General features: G+C 36.1%; 1 protein-coding gene across 6 annotated transcripts in view; it reads left to right on the top strand.

Moving 5' to 3' along the window:
* The window catches only part of INVS (inversin), a 150,480-nt gene that overhangs the window by 98,331 nt on the left and 35,220 nt on the right, over positions 1-16,929 (top strand). For 4 of the 6 annotated variants that reach the window (XM_063082256.1, XM_063082258.1, XM_063082259.1 and 1 more), the window contains 5 exons: positions 594-774; positions 3,166-3,275; positions 9,597-9,768; positions 15,556-15,711; positions 16,129-16,358. In XM_063082256.1, coding sequence (XP_062938326.1) covers positions 594-774; positions 3,166-3,275; positions 9,597-9,768; positions 15,556-15,711; positions 16,129-16,358 — 849 coding nt within the window. Of the gene's footprint in view, positions 1-593; positions 775-2,047; positions 2,123-3,165; positions 3,276-9,596; positions 9,769-15,555; positions 15,712-16,128; positions 16,359-16,929 lie in introns of those variants that run through there. The other 2 variants (XM_063082257.1, XM_063082261.1) reach the window with 2 other exon arrangements.

Genomic DNA, 16,929 nt, shown 5'->3' with positions numbered 1-16,929 from the left:
CTAGCCTAGAGAAAAATCTCACACATGTACTACAAGGTACATGTAAAGGAAACATATTAATTGCAGCATTATTTGTAATAGTGAAAATAAATGGAAATAACCTAAATGTTCCTTATTAGGAGAATGGATAATTAAATTGTGGTTTATTCATGCACTTTGACAAATGAACTAGTATCAATATAGACACCCAAAATTATAATGTTGAAAGAAAAAGTTGCCAAATGGTATACGTGTATATTGCCATAATGTAAATATTGAAAACACACATGTAAAATTTATGTAGTTCATGGATGTTTACATATGTACAAAACATACAGCTTTAGCTGAATCCAAAACAGATACAAAAGCACATTAGGCAAAATGTGACGTACCTTTTTCATTATATATGTTTTTTTTTTTTCTGTACATTTTATAGATAAATATGAAAATAAATTTTTAAAGATTTAGACTGTACACTTTTTTCTGGATTTATCACTTGTGCTGAAAGAGAATGTAGAGGTTTTGTTTAGAGAACTGTTCAGTTAATAGTTATGCCAAATGTAGTTTATTGAGGATTCCACATATGTCTGAAGTCTCTGGTTTCTTAAAAATAGGATGCTGCGCCAACAGAGTCTTTGCTGAACTGGCAGGACTATGAGGGTCGAACACCTCTTCATTTTGCTGTCGCTGATGGAAATGTGACAGTGGTTGATGTCTTGACCTCGTATGAAAGCTGCAACATAACATCTTATGATAACTTATTTCGAACTCCACTTCACTGGGCAGCTTTACTGGGTGAGTTGAATGTGAATCAAAGAATCAACAGTAGGAGAAACTACGTGAATATACAAAAATTTCTTTGCCTTCTCTTCCCTGTTGGCTCCTACCTCCTATTTAATTCTTTTAATTTCTAATTAGTGTGTTGCACTATTTTATAAGTTAAATCCCTCTATAGTATTATTAAATTTTAGTAATACAAATGTGTGCTCTGTTAAATATTAGTTTTTGTCTCAGTATCATCTCTTTTTAAATTTTTCTTCTAAAAGTAATACACATTCCTTGACAACATGTAAATGTAACATAATCCTCTTTTCACATTCAATGCCTTTATTTGGGGAGAGGAGGGCTTGAATTTTGTTTGTGATAATACCACATTTGATTTTTTTCCTCCATATTTTCCTGATATGTCTTTTACTTAATCTTTTTGCAAATCACTTTTTTAGATGAGAGAGTATATATATATATATATATATATATGTTATATGTATGTGTTGGTTTTTTCGTGTGTTGGGGTGACAAACTGAGAGTCTTTTTTAATTAAAGAGTTTCACCCCTTAGTAGTCATTGTTATGAGATAAATAATTTGGTCTGTTCTCCTGCTATTCTTAGTGTTTTTCAGTTTTTTTCCTTAATGTTTTTGTTCCTGTTTCCTTTGTTTCCTGCCTTTATGATGTATGGATTAGGTTAATTGTTACTTGGTTTTGAATTGCCTAATGTTTTAGGAGGGTTTTTAGGTTCTTAGTGGTTACTTTTACATGTATCAAAAACTTTTTTAAGCCTGAATCAGTCAATAGCAAAACTGCACCTACCAGTTCCCACCTACTTAAAACAAAGAATTTATCACAATTTTACTCATCACTCTTTCAGCATTTGTTAATAATCTGAGGCTTTTTCCTCCAATTATCATTTTCTTAATCTTAGTTTTTATATTACACATTATTTCTTCTGAAAGTGATATTTATACTTACATTCAGGTTTATAGTCAGATTGGTAATTATCATTTATACTTCATATCAGTGTGCAGTTTCACCCCTTTTTCCTTGTCCTCTGGATTCTGGGTGTACTTGGCAAATTTGTCTCCACATCACTAAATTGACTTTTTGTTCCATAAGTTGTGCTTTCCTTCTGCCTCCTGTATAGATTGTATTTTGGAGTGTATTTTTTATTCCCTTCTCTCATTTATATTTCTTTTTACATCATCTTATTTCTTTTTCACCTCCTTCTATTACCTTTTCATTTCAGTCAGTTTTCTTTTTAGGATATTCTGTTTCTGTTTCATAGAAGCTATCTCTTTTTGCACTAAGTTGAGGATACCAGTTTCCTGAAATTTTCTTCTGGATCCTTCTCTGGATCATTTTCAGAGGTATGCTCTTTGTCTTTCTGATGGCGTTCCTTTTCCCCTGTCCTACATATGTGTTCATCTAGTCCTTACTGAGTTTTTCTCTTTATTACTCAAACAAGATGAGATGTGTTTCGATTAACTATGTGGCATAGATTTTCTCTGATCCTACATTTGTGCTGTAGAGAACTCCATCTTAAACCATATCTGGAGAGCAGATAGATGAGCACCACTCCCATTCAAATTTCTTTTTTCGGCCTGGCTGTCCTGCAGTGTATCCTTGCTCTGTTAATATGGCATCTTCTTCATCGCCTGGTTTCCCAATACACTGAAGCAATAGAGTGTATAATTTCAGGTTTCCTACATATACTACTACCAGATGTGTTCATTCTTTGATCTTTCCAGTTCTTCACTTGTGGAGACCACATCCACCCGAAGGCACTGCAGAATACTGTCCCTACCACAATAACCACACACTTGTTTTCTGGAATTTGAAATCTCTTGTAACTGCCCTCTTCTTTTCTCAAATTTGAAATCATTGTCCAGATGTTAAAAGATTGGGGGAAGGAGATTAGAGGGGATGTACAGGGGGCCTCAGAGATGGAAGATATATTATAGTTCATCCACCTGAACAGTAGAGGAAAACAGCTGTGTAATTCTGGTTGATTGGGTAATGGAACCTTGAGACTTGGGACAATGAAGGCTAAGAGGACCTCACTCTTGCACACTTCCCTCCTTTGTTACAGACAGTTTTATAAAGTGAAGCCAGGGAATGCAATGAGGTGATACCTAATATAGTTTTTTCTCAATCTGAAAATTATAATTAATGTCATTTACTTTCAGGTTGAAACATTAAGTTTTTAGTGTTCTTAGTCTTCACCTTTGTTTTACCTTGTCATAGTACGTTAGTGAGAGGTTAGAAGAGGCTGCATTGGGGCTGCTATTCAAAAACCATTTTGAATTCTATATTATGTGCTAGTGATTTTCTTTCCCCTTTCTCATAAATAGATTATAAGTTAATTAGAATCCTTTGTATGTGATAACTACCGTGATGTGTCTGTTCTTAGGCCATGCACAGATTGTCCATCTTCTTTTAGAAAGAAATAAGTCTGGAACTATCCCATCTGACAGCCAAGGAGCAACACCTTTGCACTATGCAGCTCAGAGTAACTTTGCTGTAAGTAAAACAAAACATCTGGGAGCTAGGAAAACCTTGGCCAGAATTCTGACTGTGCAATTTTGCTAGCTGTATGACCATATACAAGTTTCTTAACTTCTCTGAGTCTCAGTTTCTTCATATGTAAAATGAGGATAATTATACTTTTTCCTTCAGGATAGTTGTAAAGATTACAGAAAGTTTATGACAAGTGACTGCTATAGTCCTTGGCATAGAGCAGGTACTCAAGAAATAGAATGTATTCTTAATGTTACTAATTAGTGCTAATAATTATGTGTATTATATATCTGAGAAAGTAAAAATATGAATTATTTCCAAAAATATGAATATTATTAATAGTTATTTCCTTACAGCCCTTGATAGTTTCCAAAGCACTTTCTCATAGATTATGTCCTCAATCCACTCTCAACCCACTCAGCAACATAACAGTTCTAGGCTACTTTAGCTTTCTGAGTATGAATGGCAACCAACAACCAGAGATTCATCCCAAGAGGCACTTGTGAAAGCAGTCACAGTTGATTTTGCTGCCTTTTACGTGGGTGTGCAAATGAAACCCTGGTTTCATTAAATTACAATAACATTATAATTAGCATAGTATAATTCCATCTTCGTGAGCTCTGCAAATGCTCTATTGAGTACTCAGATTGCTAAAATATCCTATTTTCATGTCCTCCATACTCTCTGGTACCCAGAACAATTATAGCTATAGTCCTTCCTTCTTGGCATTCCTGAAAATTTATTCAATTTATCACCTAGAGTTTTGGCAAACCATTACCTTCTATTATCTCCCAACATCTCAGAAAAATACAAAGTAGTATTTTGAGGAGGAGCCTGTTTCTTATTACAAATATCTAAGAAACTAACTTGGCCCAGTGTAGTCAATCTATGGAAATTAGAACACAAACCATAATTTAACACAAGCCTATGAGATAGGTCATGTTTTTTCCTGTTTATAGATAAAAAGGAAACCAATAAACAAAAAACCCCAAGGTTCCAAGAGATTAAATAACTTGCTCACAGTCTTGTAACCAAGTCTTAGACTCCAAATATAATATATGTACAGATATCGATAATTACAGAACTGTGTCAGTGGGAGTAGCAAAGAATGGTAGAACTTTATGAATGTTTATTCAAAGAAATATTGGCTTTGGATAAACTGCCAATTCCAGAACTGATTTTTAATAATTATGCAGATTTTATAAGCTCAGTTTCAAGTCCCTGGATCTCCTTGTCCTCTATTAACTCACAAGAGGTTGCATCTTTCTTTTCGAAAAACACCAAAAATACAAAAACAAAACTCTGCAAACATTCATTAAGAAAAAACATAGTCAACAAAAACATGTTTGCAAATTAATAAAAGAAAACAAACCAAAAAAATTACCAACTTTTAAAATACATTTCTTTATACTTAATGAGCATACATACTAGACCTTAGGAGCACTAAGCTATTACACCTCAGTAACTCCATAAATAGTTATAAGACTAGGAAGTAATGTATGATGCAGTGGAAAGAGTGCTGTGATTTAGCCCTGGGTTCTATTCCTGTATCTGCCACCAGTATTTGTATGACCTTGAACCTAAATTTCTTCATCTGTAAAATGAGAAACTGGATTATCTGAGCCCTTGAATTTCTTCTTGCTCTACAATGCTGAAAGTCAACATTTTAACATTTTTGGTCAGCTGACAGCCTTCGAGAATTTTTTTCTGAAACTCTTTGTCCTCTGTTCAAGCAAAAGTTTCCATGATCTTCCTAAAAGTTTATAAGAATATGAATTTTCAGGAAGAGGCAATTTAAAATGCTGGAATATTAACCCTCATTAAAATTGTTGAGCACTATTAGCGTTGTCAAGGGTCCTAATTTTTGTGTGATTCCGTAGAGGAAGGACCTTGCATATCGGAATTGCTGAATAAATATTTATTTAAGTGAATTGAATTCTGCATTTCTCAGTAGTCATCAATCAGTATTCAATAAATGCATTAACCATTTTTTAACAATTTTAAAACGCACAGTGAGAGAATGTATTTACCTTCTCTGGAAGCATGCCTTAATATATGGGTGTTTGCATGTAAAATATCCAAGAAAAATGTATATTTTAATGTTGGTCATGACACTGAATACTTCTGAGTCTTTTAACCATCACTTCATCTCTCTAACAGTGACCTATGAAGTTTTCAAGTTTGATTGAAGATGATCATTCTCAGTTTTGAGGATACTGAATGAAGGAGTTAGGTTATATACTTGAAGTGTTATGGAAACTAAAGCTAATATAAGGATAGAGGATTGTTATTTTCAATGGAAATTGTAGGTTTGTTACTCATACAAAGATAATTTTGTTTGAAAAACGAGCTGGAGTGGCTATTCTTATATCTGACAAAATAGACTTTAAACTAAAAACCATAAAAAGAGACAATGAGGGACACTACTTAATGATAAAAGGACTGATCCATCAAGAAGACATAACAATCATAAATATGTACGCACCCAATATTGGAGCAGCCAGATTTATAAAACAAACTCTATTAGACCTAAAGAAGGAAATAGACACTAATACCATAATAGCAGGGGACCTGAACACTCCACTGTCAATATTAGACAGATCATCTAGGCAAAGAATCAGTAGAGAAACACAAGATCTAAACAAGACTCTAGACCAATTGGAATTGGCAGATATCTACAGAACATTCCACCCAACAACCTCAGAATATTCATTCTTCTCATCAGCACATGGATCATTCTCCAGGATAGATCACATATTAGATCACAAATCAAGTCTCAATAAATTCAAAAAAATTGCAATTATCCCATGTATCTTCTCAGACCACAATGGATTAAAACTAGAAATTAATAACAAACGAAACTCTGGAAACTATACAAACACATGGAAATTAAACAGCATTCTACTTAATGACATATGGGTCCAAGAAGAAATCAAGCAGGAAATCAAAAAGTTTATTGAAACTAATGAAAACAATGATACATCATACCAAAACCTGAGGGATACTGCAAAAGCAGTATTGAGGGGAAAATTTATTGCATTAAATGCTCACTTCAGAAGAATGGAAAGATGGCAAGTGAACAACCTAACACTTCACCTTAAAGAGCTAGAAAAACAAGAACAATCCAATCCTAAAGTTAGCAGACGGAAAGAAATCATTAAGATCAGAGCAGAACTGAATGATATTGAAAACCAAAAAACAATTCAAAAGATCAACGAATCAAAAAGTTGGTTTTTTGAAAAGATAAATAAAATTGACAAACCATTAGCATGGCTAACAAAAAAAAGAAGAGAGAAGACTCAAATAACAAAAATTAGAAATGAAAAAGGCGATATTACAACTGATTCATCTGAAATACAAGGAATCATTCGAGACTACTATAAACAACTATACGCCAACAAATTTGAAAATCTGGAGGAAATGGATAAATTTCTGGACACACACAAGCTCCCAAAACTGAACCGTGAAGACGTAGAAAATTTGAACAGACCAATAACAATAAAGGAGATTGAAGCTGTTATCAGAAGGCTCCCAACAAAGAAAAGCCCAGGACCAGATGGATTCACAGCAGAATTTTACCAAACATTCAAAGAGGAATTGACACCGATTCTTTACAAACTATTCCAAAAGATTGAAACGGACGCAAATCTCCCAAACTCATTCTATGAAGCAAACATCATCCTGATACCAAAACCAGGTAAAGATATAACCAAAAAAGAAAACTACAGGCCGATATCCTTGATGAATATAGATGCAAAAATCCTCACTAAAATACTAGCAAACAGAATACAGCAACACATACGAAAAATTATTCATCACGATCAAGTGGGATTCATCCCAGGGATGCAAGGTTGGTTAAACATACGCAAATCAATAAATGTGATACACCATATTAATAAACTCAAACACAAGGACCATATGATCATCTCTATAGATGCTGAAAAAGCATTTGATAAAGTTCAGCACTCATTCATGACAAAGACCCTCTATAAGTTAGGTATAGAGGGAAAGTATCTCAACATAATTAAAGCCATATATGCCAAATCCACTGCCAATATCATCCTGAATGGGGAAAAGCTGAAAGCTTTTCCTTTAAGAACAGGCACTAGACAAGGATGCCCACTCTCACCACTCCTATTCAACATAGTGTTGGAAGTACTAGCCAGAGCAATCAGAGAAGAGAAGGAAATAAAGGGCATCCAGATTGGAAAAGATGAAGTCAAACTGTCCCTGTTTGCAGATGACATGATCCTATATATCGAACAGCCTAAAACCTCTACAAAAAAACTGTTGGAACTGATAAATGATTTCAGCACAGTAGCAGGATACAAAATCAACACACAAAAATCAGTAGCATTTCTTTTCTCCAATAGTGAACATGCAGAAGGAGAAATCAAGAAAGCCTGCCCATTTACAATAGCCACCAAAAAAATAAAATACTTAGGAATAGAGTTAACCAAGGAGGTGAAAAATCTCTATAATGAGAACTACAAACCACTGCTGAGAGAAATTAGAGAGGATACAAGAAGATGGAAAGATATCCCATGCTCTTGGATTGGAAGAATCAACATAGTGAAAATGTCCATACTACCCAAAGTGATATACAAATTCAATGCAATCACCATCAAAATTCCAAAGACATTTTTCTCAGAAATGGAAAAAACTATTCAGACATTTATATGGAACAATAAAAGACCACGAATAGCCAAAGCAATGCTCAGCAAAAAAAATAAAGCTGGAGGCATAACACTACCTGACTTTAAGCTATACTACAAAGCTATAATAACCAAAACAGTATGGTACTGGCATAAAAACAGACACACTGACCAATGGAATAGAATAGAGAATCCAGAAATCAACCCACACACTTACTGCCATCTGATCTTTGACAAAGGCACCAAGCCTATTCACTGGGGAAGGGACTGCCTCTTCAGCAAGTGGTGCTGGGATAACTGGATATCGATATGCAGGAGAATGAAACTAGATCCATACCTCTCACCGTATACTAAAATCAACTCAAAATGGATTAAGGATTTAAATATACACCCTGAGACAATAAAACTTCTTAAAGAAAACATAGGAGAAACACTTCAGGAAATAGGACTGGGCACAGACTTCATGAATACGACCCCAAAAGCACGGGCAGCCAAAGGAAAAATAAACAACTGGGATTATATCAAACTAAAAAGCTTCTGCACAGCAAAAGAAACAATTAAAAGAGTTAGAAGACAACCAACAGAGTGGGAGAAAATATTTGCAAAATATACATCTGACAAAGGATTAATATCCAGAATATATAAGGAACTCAAACAACTTTACAAGAAGAAAACAAGCAACCCAATTAAAAAATGGGCAAAAGAGCTAAGTAGGCATTTCTGTAAGGAAGATATCCAAATGGCCAACAGACATATGAAAAAATGCTCAACATCACTCAGCATCCGGGAAATGCAAATCAAAACCACATTGAGATACCATCTAACCCCAGTTAGGATGGCTAAAATCCAAAAGACTATGAACGATAAATGCTGGCGAGGCTGCGGAGAAAAAGGAACTCTCATACATTGTTGGTGGGACTGCAAAATGGTGCAGCCTCTATGGAAAATGGTATGGAGGTTCCTTAAACAATTGCAAATAGATCTACCATACGACCCAGCCATCCCAGTGTTGGGAATATACCCAGAGGAATGGAAATCATCAAGTCGAAGGTATACCTGTTCCCCAATGTTCATCGCAGCACTCTTTACAATAGCCAAGAGTTGGAACCAGCCCAAATGCCCATCATCAGATGAGTGGATACGGAAAATGTGGTACATCTACACAATGGAATACTACTCAGCTATAAAAACGAATGAAATACTGCCATTTGCAACAACATGGATGGACCTCGAGAGAATTATATTAAGTGAAACAAGTCAGGCACAGAAAGAGAAATACCACATGTTCTCACTTATTGGTGGGAGCTAAAAATTAATATATAAATTCACACACACACATACACACATACACACAAACCGGGGGGGGGGGGAAGAAGATATAACAACCACAATTATTTGAAGTTGATACGACAAGCAAACAGAAAGGACATTGTTGGGGGGGAGGGGGGGAGGGAGAAGGGAGGGAGGTTTTGGTGATGGGGAGCAATAATCAGCCACAATGTATATCGACATAATAAAATTAAAAAAAAAAAAAAAAAAAGATAATTTTGTTTGATTCAAAAGTGGGGGAAAATGCTTTGTTTTTTAGTGGCCACATATAATAGTGGCCTTGTTACCGTAGAAAATGTTACTCTCTTTTCTCAATTTTTTAAGTGAAGTTTTCTTACAGGAAACAGTCAAAGTGTTTTTAAAACATCCTTCAGTGAAAGATGATTCAGACCTCGAAGGAAGAACATCCTTTATGTGGGCAGCAGGGAAAGGCAGTGATGATGTCCTTAGGACCATGCTGAGTTTAAAATCTGACATTGATATTAACACGGCAGACAAGTATGGAGGTACAGGTAAGAACTGGTAGACAGATTCCATTTGCTTTTGTACAGCTTCCAAAGTGCAGATGGTGCTATAAAACTTGTAAACTAGTAGCTTGAAGTTGTTGTTCCTAGTCTAATATTGTTTGACTTTGATTTTCACTTTTCAAGTTTGGGTTTGCCAGGATATCACTCCAAAGGCTTTATTTTTTCTAAAAGTATGGCTAAAATTAGCATATATTTCTATGAGGTGAATGGTGGCATTTGGTTTTAAACTCTGGTTTACTCCTTAGACATGATTATGGGAATGCTAATGATCGTTTATCTAAAAAAAAAACATAAACCTGTACTTTAAAACTATGCATATTTAGTAGTTATAAACTATATTTTCGAGAATTTAGAATTATATGTTAAGGAACGTACACATCTAAATGTGTTCTCACCAGATACATTTGCTATGCTCTTTTCCCAGGTTTGAATATCATTCCTGCATCCTGAATCTCCCATTTTTAGAGATAATTTCCCATGACTCTATAAGCTTCAAAGCTTCAAGTTAGCCTTGCATCCAAATTTCTTAAGATTTCTTTTAATCTCTTTCTCTAATAGGAGAGACCTTTAACTATATGTTGGTTAATAAGAGAGGCACAAGTTTTTTAGCGTTCATTGTCAACTTGGAGATCTCTTTCTTGTATACGATATCCTAACTGCAAGTCAGAAAGAGAAAGAAAAATCACACACCAGCACCATAGCACTACACAGAATGAAAACTCAGCAATGAGCTTCTCAGTGTCATGTTATTTTAATTGTTGAAATGTGCTAGAGCCATTTGCACCCACCTACTGTCCTGGATAAGATCTTTCCTGGCCACCAAAACTATTCATGCAGCACTGGGAGGAGAGAGGGGAGGGGAGTTGCTACACTTGATAATCTCCCTCCCTATATCAGACCCTCCACATTATTTTTTAAGAGTTTTTAGGCAATATTAATTTTGAGATAAAGCTTTAACTTTCAAAAGTATTTCTTTATCAAAGCCTCACAGCAGACCTTAAGTTTTTTAAGGGGTGTAGTATGGATACATAGATATTGAGTTTATAAATGATCTGAACATTTAATTTTTCATCTGATTTCCATTAATTTGCAGTCTTCCACTTTCTTACTAGTCTTGCTTTTAGTTTAACTTTTTTTTTTTTTTTAAAGATGACCGGTAAGGGGATCTCAACCCTTGGCTTGGTGTTGTCAGTACCACGCTCAGCCAGTGAGCAAACCGGCTATCCCTATATAGGATCCAAACCCGTGACCTTGGTGTTATCAGCACTGCACTCTACCGAGTGAGCCATGGGCCGGCCTTAGTTTAACTTTTTCATGTATTTTAATAAGGTATGGGAAAGGATACTTGCATCCTTTTGACTAAAATTATCTTTCTGATGTGTACTATGGTTGGAGTTCAGACATAAATTTTTCTCAGATTCATTAATTCCCTGGGTTCTCTCTCCTGTGTGGGTTTTATTGTATGTCAGAGATGACTTCCTGACATTTCACTTCTATGAAGATGAGTTCCTCTCCATCATTCCACTGCAGAATTGTTTTTTCCTTCCCATTAAAAAGAGGTTTTTCCAATAATGATATATGGACATTATTTGGATCCCAATTCAAATAACTGAATTATAAAAATTTATAAAGCCATCAGGAAAATGTGAACACTATCTGGATATTAGATGCTATTACAGAATTTCTGTTAATACCTTTTAGGTATGATAATGACTTATGGTTATACCAGCTATTAAGCTATTATCTCTCAGCTTTAAGCTTAGCCTATTATCCTTTCTTTGTAATGCTGGGCCTGGCACTCTGCAAATCACATTTCCCCTTTGCCAGGTGGTGCCCTCATAGAATCTGCCAATAGGGGGCAGTAGAGGGAGACTGGAAGGCTGGAAGAGCAAGAAGGGATTATATCTTCCTGTTTGCTTCCTGTTCTTGTTTTGTTTTTGTTTCCTGCTGTGGCCTGTGTCACCCCAGTAATGCTTCTTCCACACAGCAGTGATAGTTTGTTTTAGTGACAGTAATTAATTTCACTCTGCAGTTTTCCCATCATTCATAGTAGCAGCCTCAGAGCCTCTTCCTCAGAGACAACACCAGCCAAGCAGAGCTCCACCTCAGAGGTCTGAGTTTCTGCTGTGCAGAGCTCTTCTAAGCTTTTAGGTTTTAATAATTCAATCCTCTTCTTCCTGTTCCCCCAGTCCTAGGATTGTTAGCTATTCCTGCATTTGCTACCTCTGTGAAACCTGCATGTTCTCTTTTTGCCTTTTCACTTCTTTAATACATAACTAACAATTATTTATATTGAATTCTCTCCATTAAAATATCTGGAGTGGTTTCTGTCTCCTGACTGGACCCTGACTAATACAGTGGTATATTGTAAAAAAGAATCCTTGTCTCTTGGAGATACTTATAGATGAAAAGATATTTATTTACAGATGAAAGGATATGACTCTAGAATTTTCTTCAATACAGTCAGAAGCAGGGAGAATGGATGGTGGTTAGGTGAAACAAGATTAGCCATATGTCAATGACTGTTGGAGCTGGGTGATGGCCATATTGAGTTCACTGGACTATTGTCTTTACTTTTGAATATACTTGAAGTCTTCCATAATATAAAGTTAAGTTATTTTTTTTTAAAAATTAAAGTTCTTATATAAACTTAGGTTGCTTTGCCTCCCACGGATTTGTCACCCCTTTTCCCCTGGGTGACAGAGCCACCAAAGATTACTCAAAGCCCATCTCTTCTAAGCAGTGAGAAGCCCTGGGGTTAATCTCCTGGAACCCTCAAGAGTGAGGCATTCCTTCCATTTGGGAAATTAACCATGAATTGGGGTTCTCTTCCTGCATTTATTCTACAGCCCAGGAAATTATAGGAAGAGAACATAGGTGGGGTTTTTGCTAAGTACAGTTTAACAAGTTTAACAATAGAAGCTGGTAACATGCAATTAAGTTGATCCACTAACAAAAGCTTGATTTTAGCAAACATTCTCTTCTTACAGCACTTTCACAGTATCTTTACATATCAATCAGTAACCTGTCTGTCTTTGAGCTGGAAGCCTTGCTGTGTTACAAATCTTTATCTTACACCAGAGACTTTATAGCCTGGGGAAAATTTCCTGTCCTTTGCAAGGTCAATATTTGAAACTGCAAGGCTTTGGAAAACCAGGCCCTGTGAAGTACATTTGCTTTATGAATACTCCGCAAACTTACAGCACTTTTTCAAAGAGAGAATAACAACAGTTAAGTTTAAGGTTATTTTTAAATAAGATAAATTCAAATAGTCAGAAATGGGGGATTTTCTTTAATATGATCATTAATTCTGCCTTTTGCTTAATTGAACTTTTATGTTCTTTAAAATCTGATGTTGATATTACTCATCTGTACAGTATCTATTTCATACTTAATGCCACATCACAGAATTGTAGCACTTCAGAGTTAGAAGTTATCTTAAAATTAGCATAGGCTTTTCCAAACCATGTTCCTCAGAACAACGGATACCTGCAGAGGTACCTGAAGTACTGCTGAGGAAGCAGATGGTCAAGTGGGTAACCCTCCACCCCGGATTTGCTCAGAATCACTCAACTCTATTTGTTTTATATGTTGGATGCTTTATAAATTTTCATGGGTGGGGGGGAGTTCTTATGCTTTTAAAATGTGAAAATCACTGAACTATCATCATAGATATTATACCTTGCATTCATCTGCCTTATAACATTCTCACCAGTGGTCGTTAGCCTCTGGTTAAACAGTTGCAATAAAGCAATCCCACTTTCCAACTCAACTAAACTCTATTAAAATGTTCTTCCTTACACTGAGCCAAAATTAGTCAAACAGAAAGTTCCACCCTGTGCTCTCTTCCACATGAAAGCACTTCAGATGTTTTGAAGACCTGTCTGAATCTTGTCTAGGTCAAACTAACATTCAGCCATTTAGGTCAGTGGTTCTCAACCTCAATGCATAAGAATTATAAGGATGTTTGTTTACATGCAGATTCCCAAGCTACAGACAGATTCCCATCTCCCATCTCCACTCTTACCACCATAATTCAAGCCACCACCAGTTTTCACTCTGGCTACTGCAATAGTGTTAACTGATCTCCCTGCTTCAGTTCTAATTTACTGCCATGCATTCTCCTCAGAACAGCTAGAGTGATGCATTTAAAGCATAAATCATAAAATATCACTGCCCTATTTAAAGCCCTTTAGTGTCTTCCATCACACTGACCTATATGGCCATTTATGATGTGGTCTTTTCTACCTTTCTCACTGACCTCACGCTGACTTACTGCACTGCAGCTACCCTTGCCTTCCTTAAACACACACAGTCATTGCTGTCCTTTACTAACTGTTCCCTTTGCCAAAGCACTCTTTTTTTTATGGTTCAGGTCTTAACTTAAATGTCAGCTCCTCTGCAAGGCTTTCCCTAGCCACCAATCAAAAGTAGCCCCCCAATCACTCTACATATCAAAATATCTTTTATTACTTTAGTCACACAATTCATCACTGTCTAATACTTTATTGAAGAGGGGGATGTTTCATTTTTTTTGTTTTGTTTTGTTTAGCCTTGTTTCCCCTACTAGAATGTAACCTTATCTGTTTTGTTCCCTGCTAAATTCCCAGCATTCTAATAGTACTCAGCCCCAGAATCTGCATTTATGCAGACATCTCAGGTTTGCTCCCTTATCAAAGAGACACAGTTCTAAGCAGTATAGAGCCATTATACTGAGAAAGAACTGGCCCAGGCCTCTAATCTGTTATTGTGGCTAATTCATACATAAAGAGTAATGGCGTAAATCAAGCACTGAATGGAATAACATAGGCAGGGATCATTGTAACATGAAACACATATAGTCAAAATTACTCCTATAAACTCCTCAGGATGGCACCAGAGAGGAGACCACATTTGAGCTCTCAGGTTTTTTCTCCAATGTTGAAACAAATCGCTGTTTCTTAAATTGAACCCTGAGGAATTAATTGACTTGCCTTTGGAGCCACATTGTATGAAAAATGCGCTCAATGCAACAACATCTGTATGCTTTAAGCGAGGCAATAGCACCTGTAACCAACAGAAGGAACAGAGGAGCAACATCTTCAGTCACATGACCCATTAGGGCATGCTTATTGAGTAGGTTGGTGGGCAGAATCACCTGCATCATTTAAATCATTTCTCTTTGTCCTTTTTTATTCTTTTGCCCTCTTAAAATAGGAAAAGATGGGCCGGCCCCGTGGCGCACTCGGGAGAGTGCAGCGCTTGGGAGCGCAGCAGCGCTCCCGCCGCGGGTTCGGATCCCATATAGGAATGGCCGGTGCGCTCACTGGCTGAGCGCGGTGCGGGCGACACCACGCCAAGGGTTGCGATCCCCTTACTGGTCACAAAAAGACAAAAATAAATAAATAGGAAAAGATAATATACTTGTAACTGAGAAGAAGACACCATTTCATACCAATTGGATGGAAAGGAAGAAATCAGTGAGAAGAGAAAGGCAGACGGAAAAGGAAAAAGTATGAGTAACGTGAGAGAACTTCAAAAAGTTCATGGAAAATTGAACTAAAAGATAATAAGAATCTTTCCATGAACTTTTTGAAGTACCCATGTACATGTGCGTAGGAAGGGAGGTAGAAATCTATAAAAGTGAAAACAAACTAGAGAATCCTTAAGATTGAGATAACACTTAGCCAAAATGATGGGGAAATCAAAAGAGGAAAAGATACCTAGTTAGAGTAATAAAAAGGTAAAGTGGTTATTAAAAGAGTTTGTCACTTTCTTTTGCTTCCTTTTTAGCCTTACATGCTGCTGCCCTTTCTGGCCACGTTAGCACAGTGAAGTTATTACTGGAAAATAATGCCCAAGTAGATGCTACCGATGTCATGAAACATACCCCACTTTTCAGAGCCTGTGAGATGGGACACAAGGATGTGATTCAGACACTCATTAAAGGTAACTTAATAAGAGTACTCCTAATAAGTTACTCTCAAAAGGTAGGGATTCTTGAATGCTCAGTTTGAAATAAAGCTTTACATAGCAGAGAGACGCACAGGTAGAAGGACGAAGGGAAGGGCACCCACCCTGGCATCGGGAAAGCCAAGTTCTCTCCTAGCTCCACCTGTTGGGAGTTGTTTGATTTTGGAAAAGTCACTTCACCTGCCTGATCCTCAGTTTCATTTAATGCAAAAAGGAGTGATTCCTTCCCTGACCAACTTACAGGTTTTTTGTAAAAATCTGAAGAAGACAGTGTATGTGGAAGCATTTTGATTAGAGTAAAGCATTTAAGGGACTGTTATATTTTAAAACTTCTATTCTTTTTGATAAATACTATCTATATTAGACGTTTTCATTATTATTATGCTTTTCTAGGTGGAGCAAGGGTAGATCTAGTTGACCAAGATGGACATTCTCTTCTACATTGGGCAGCTCTGGGAGGAAATGCTGATGTTTGCCAGATATTGATAGAAAATAAGATCAATCCAAATGTGCAAGATTATGCAGGAAGAACCCCTTTGCAGTGTGCTGCATATGGAGGATATATCAACTGCATGGCAGTGCTCATGGAAAATAATGCAGACCCTAACATTCAAGACAAAGAGGTAGCAATTCTGGGTCTTTTCTATAAGTTTGCTCCAAAGTGTTTGAAGTATTTCTTCTTTGTTGTAAACTGAAGTAAAACAACAATTTACCAAATGAAGAAATTACCCACAAATCCATCTGTTAATTATGATTTTTATTTGTCTATGTTTCCTTCCCTTCCTTGTCTATATCTATTTATAATTTAACATAGTCATAATATAGACTAAGAGTAATTTTATAAATTTTATAAAATATATATACATGCCATATGTAGGTACGTATGTATATGTATATAAATATATATTATATGATGTTACAAACAATTTTTGTTTTACTTAAAATTATCACCAAGATTATCTCACTTGATATATAATCTTTTTCATAATCATGAGTGATTAATATTCCAAAGTTCTAAGAACTTTATGTTTAATAGCTCATTCAGTCCTCACAGCAACCCTGTAAGGTATTTACTATTATTATTCCCATTTTAGTGATATGGAAATTGAAGCTCATGTAGTTTAAGTAATCACCCTAAGGTGATAATAGTGGAGGGTTGGGGAGCCAGGATCCAATCTATGCCTTTAACCCAAA

The sequence above is a fragment of the Cynocephalus volans genome, chromosome 17 (genome assembly GCF_027409185.1).
Source record: "Cynocephalus volans isolate mCynVol1 chromosome 17, mCynVol1.pri, whole genome shotgun sequence".
Classification (NCBI taxonomy): Eukaryota; Metazoa; Chordata; class Mammalia; order Dermoptera; family Cynocephalidae; genus Cynocephalus; species Cynocephalus volans.
This window is presented reverse-complemented; position numbering and strand designations above follow the sequence as displayed.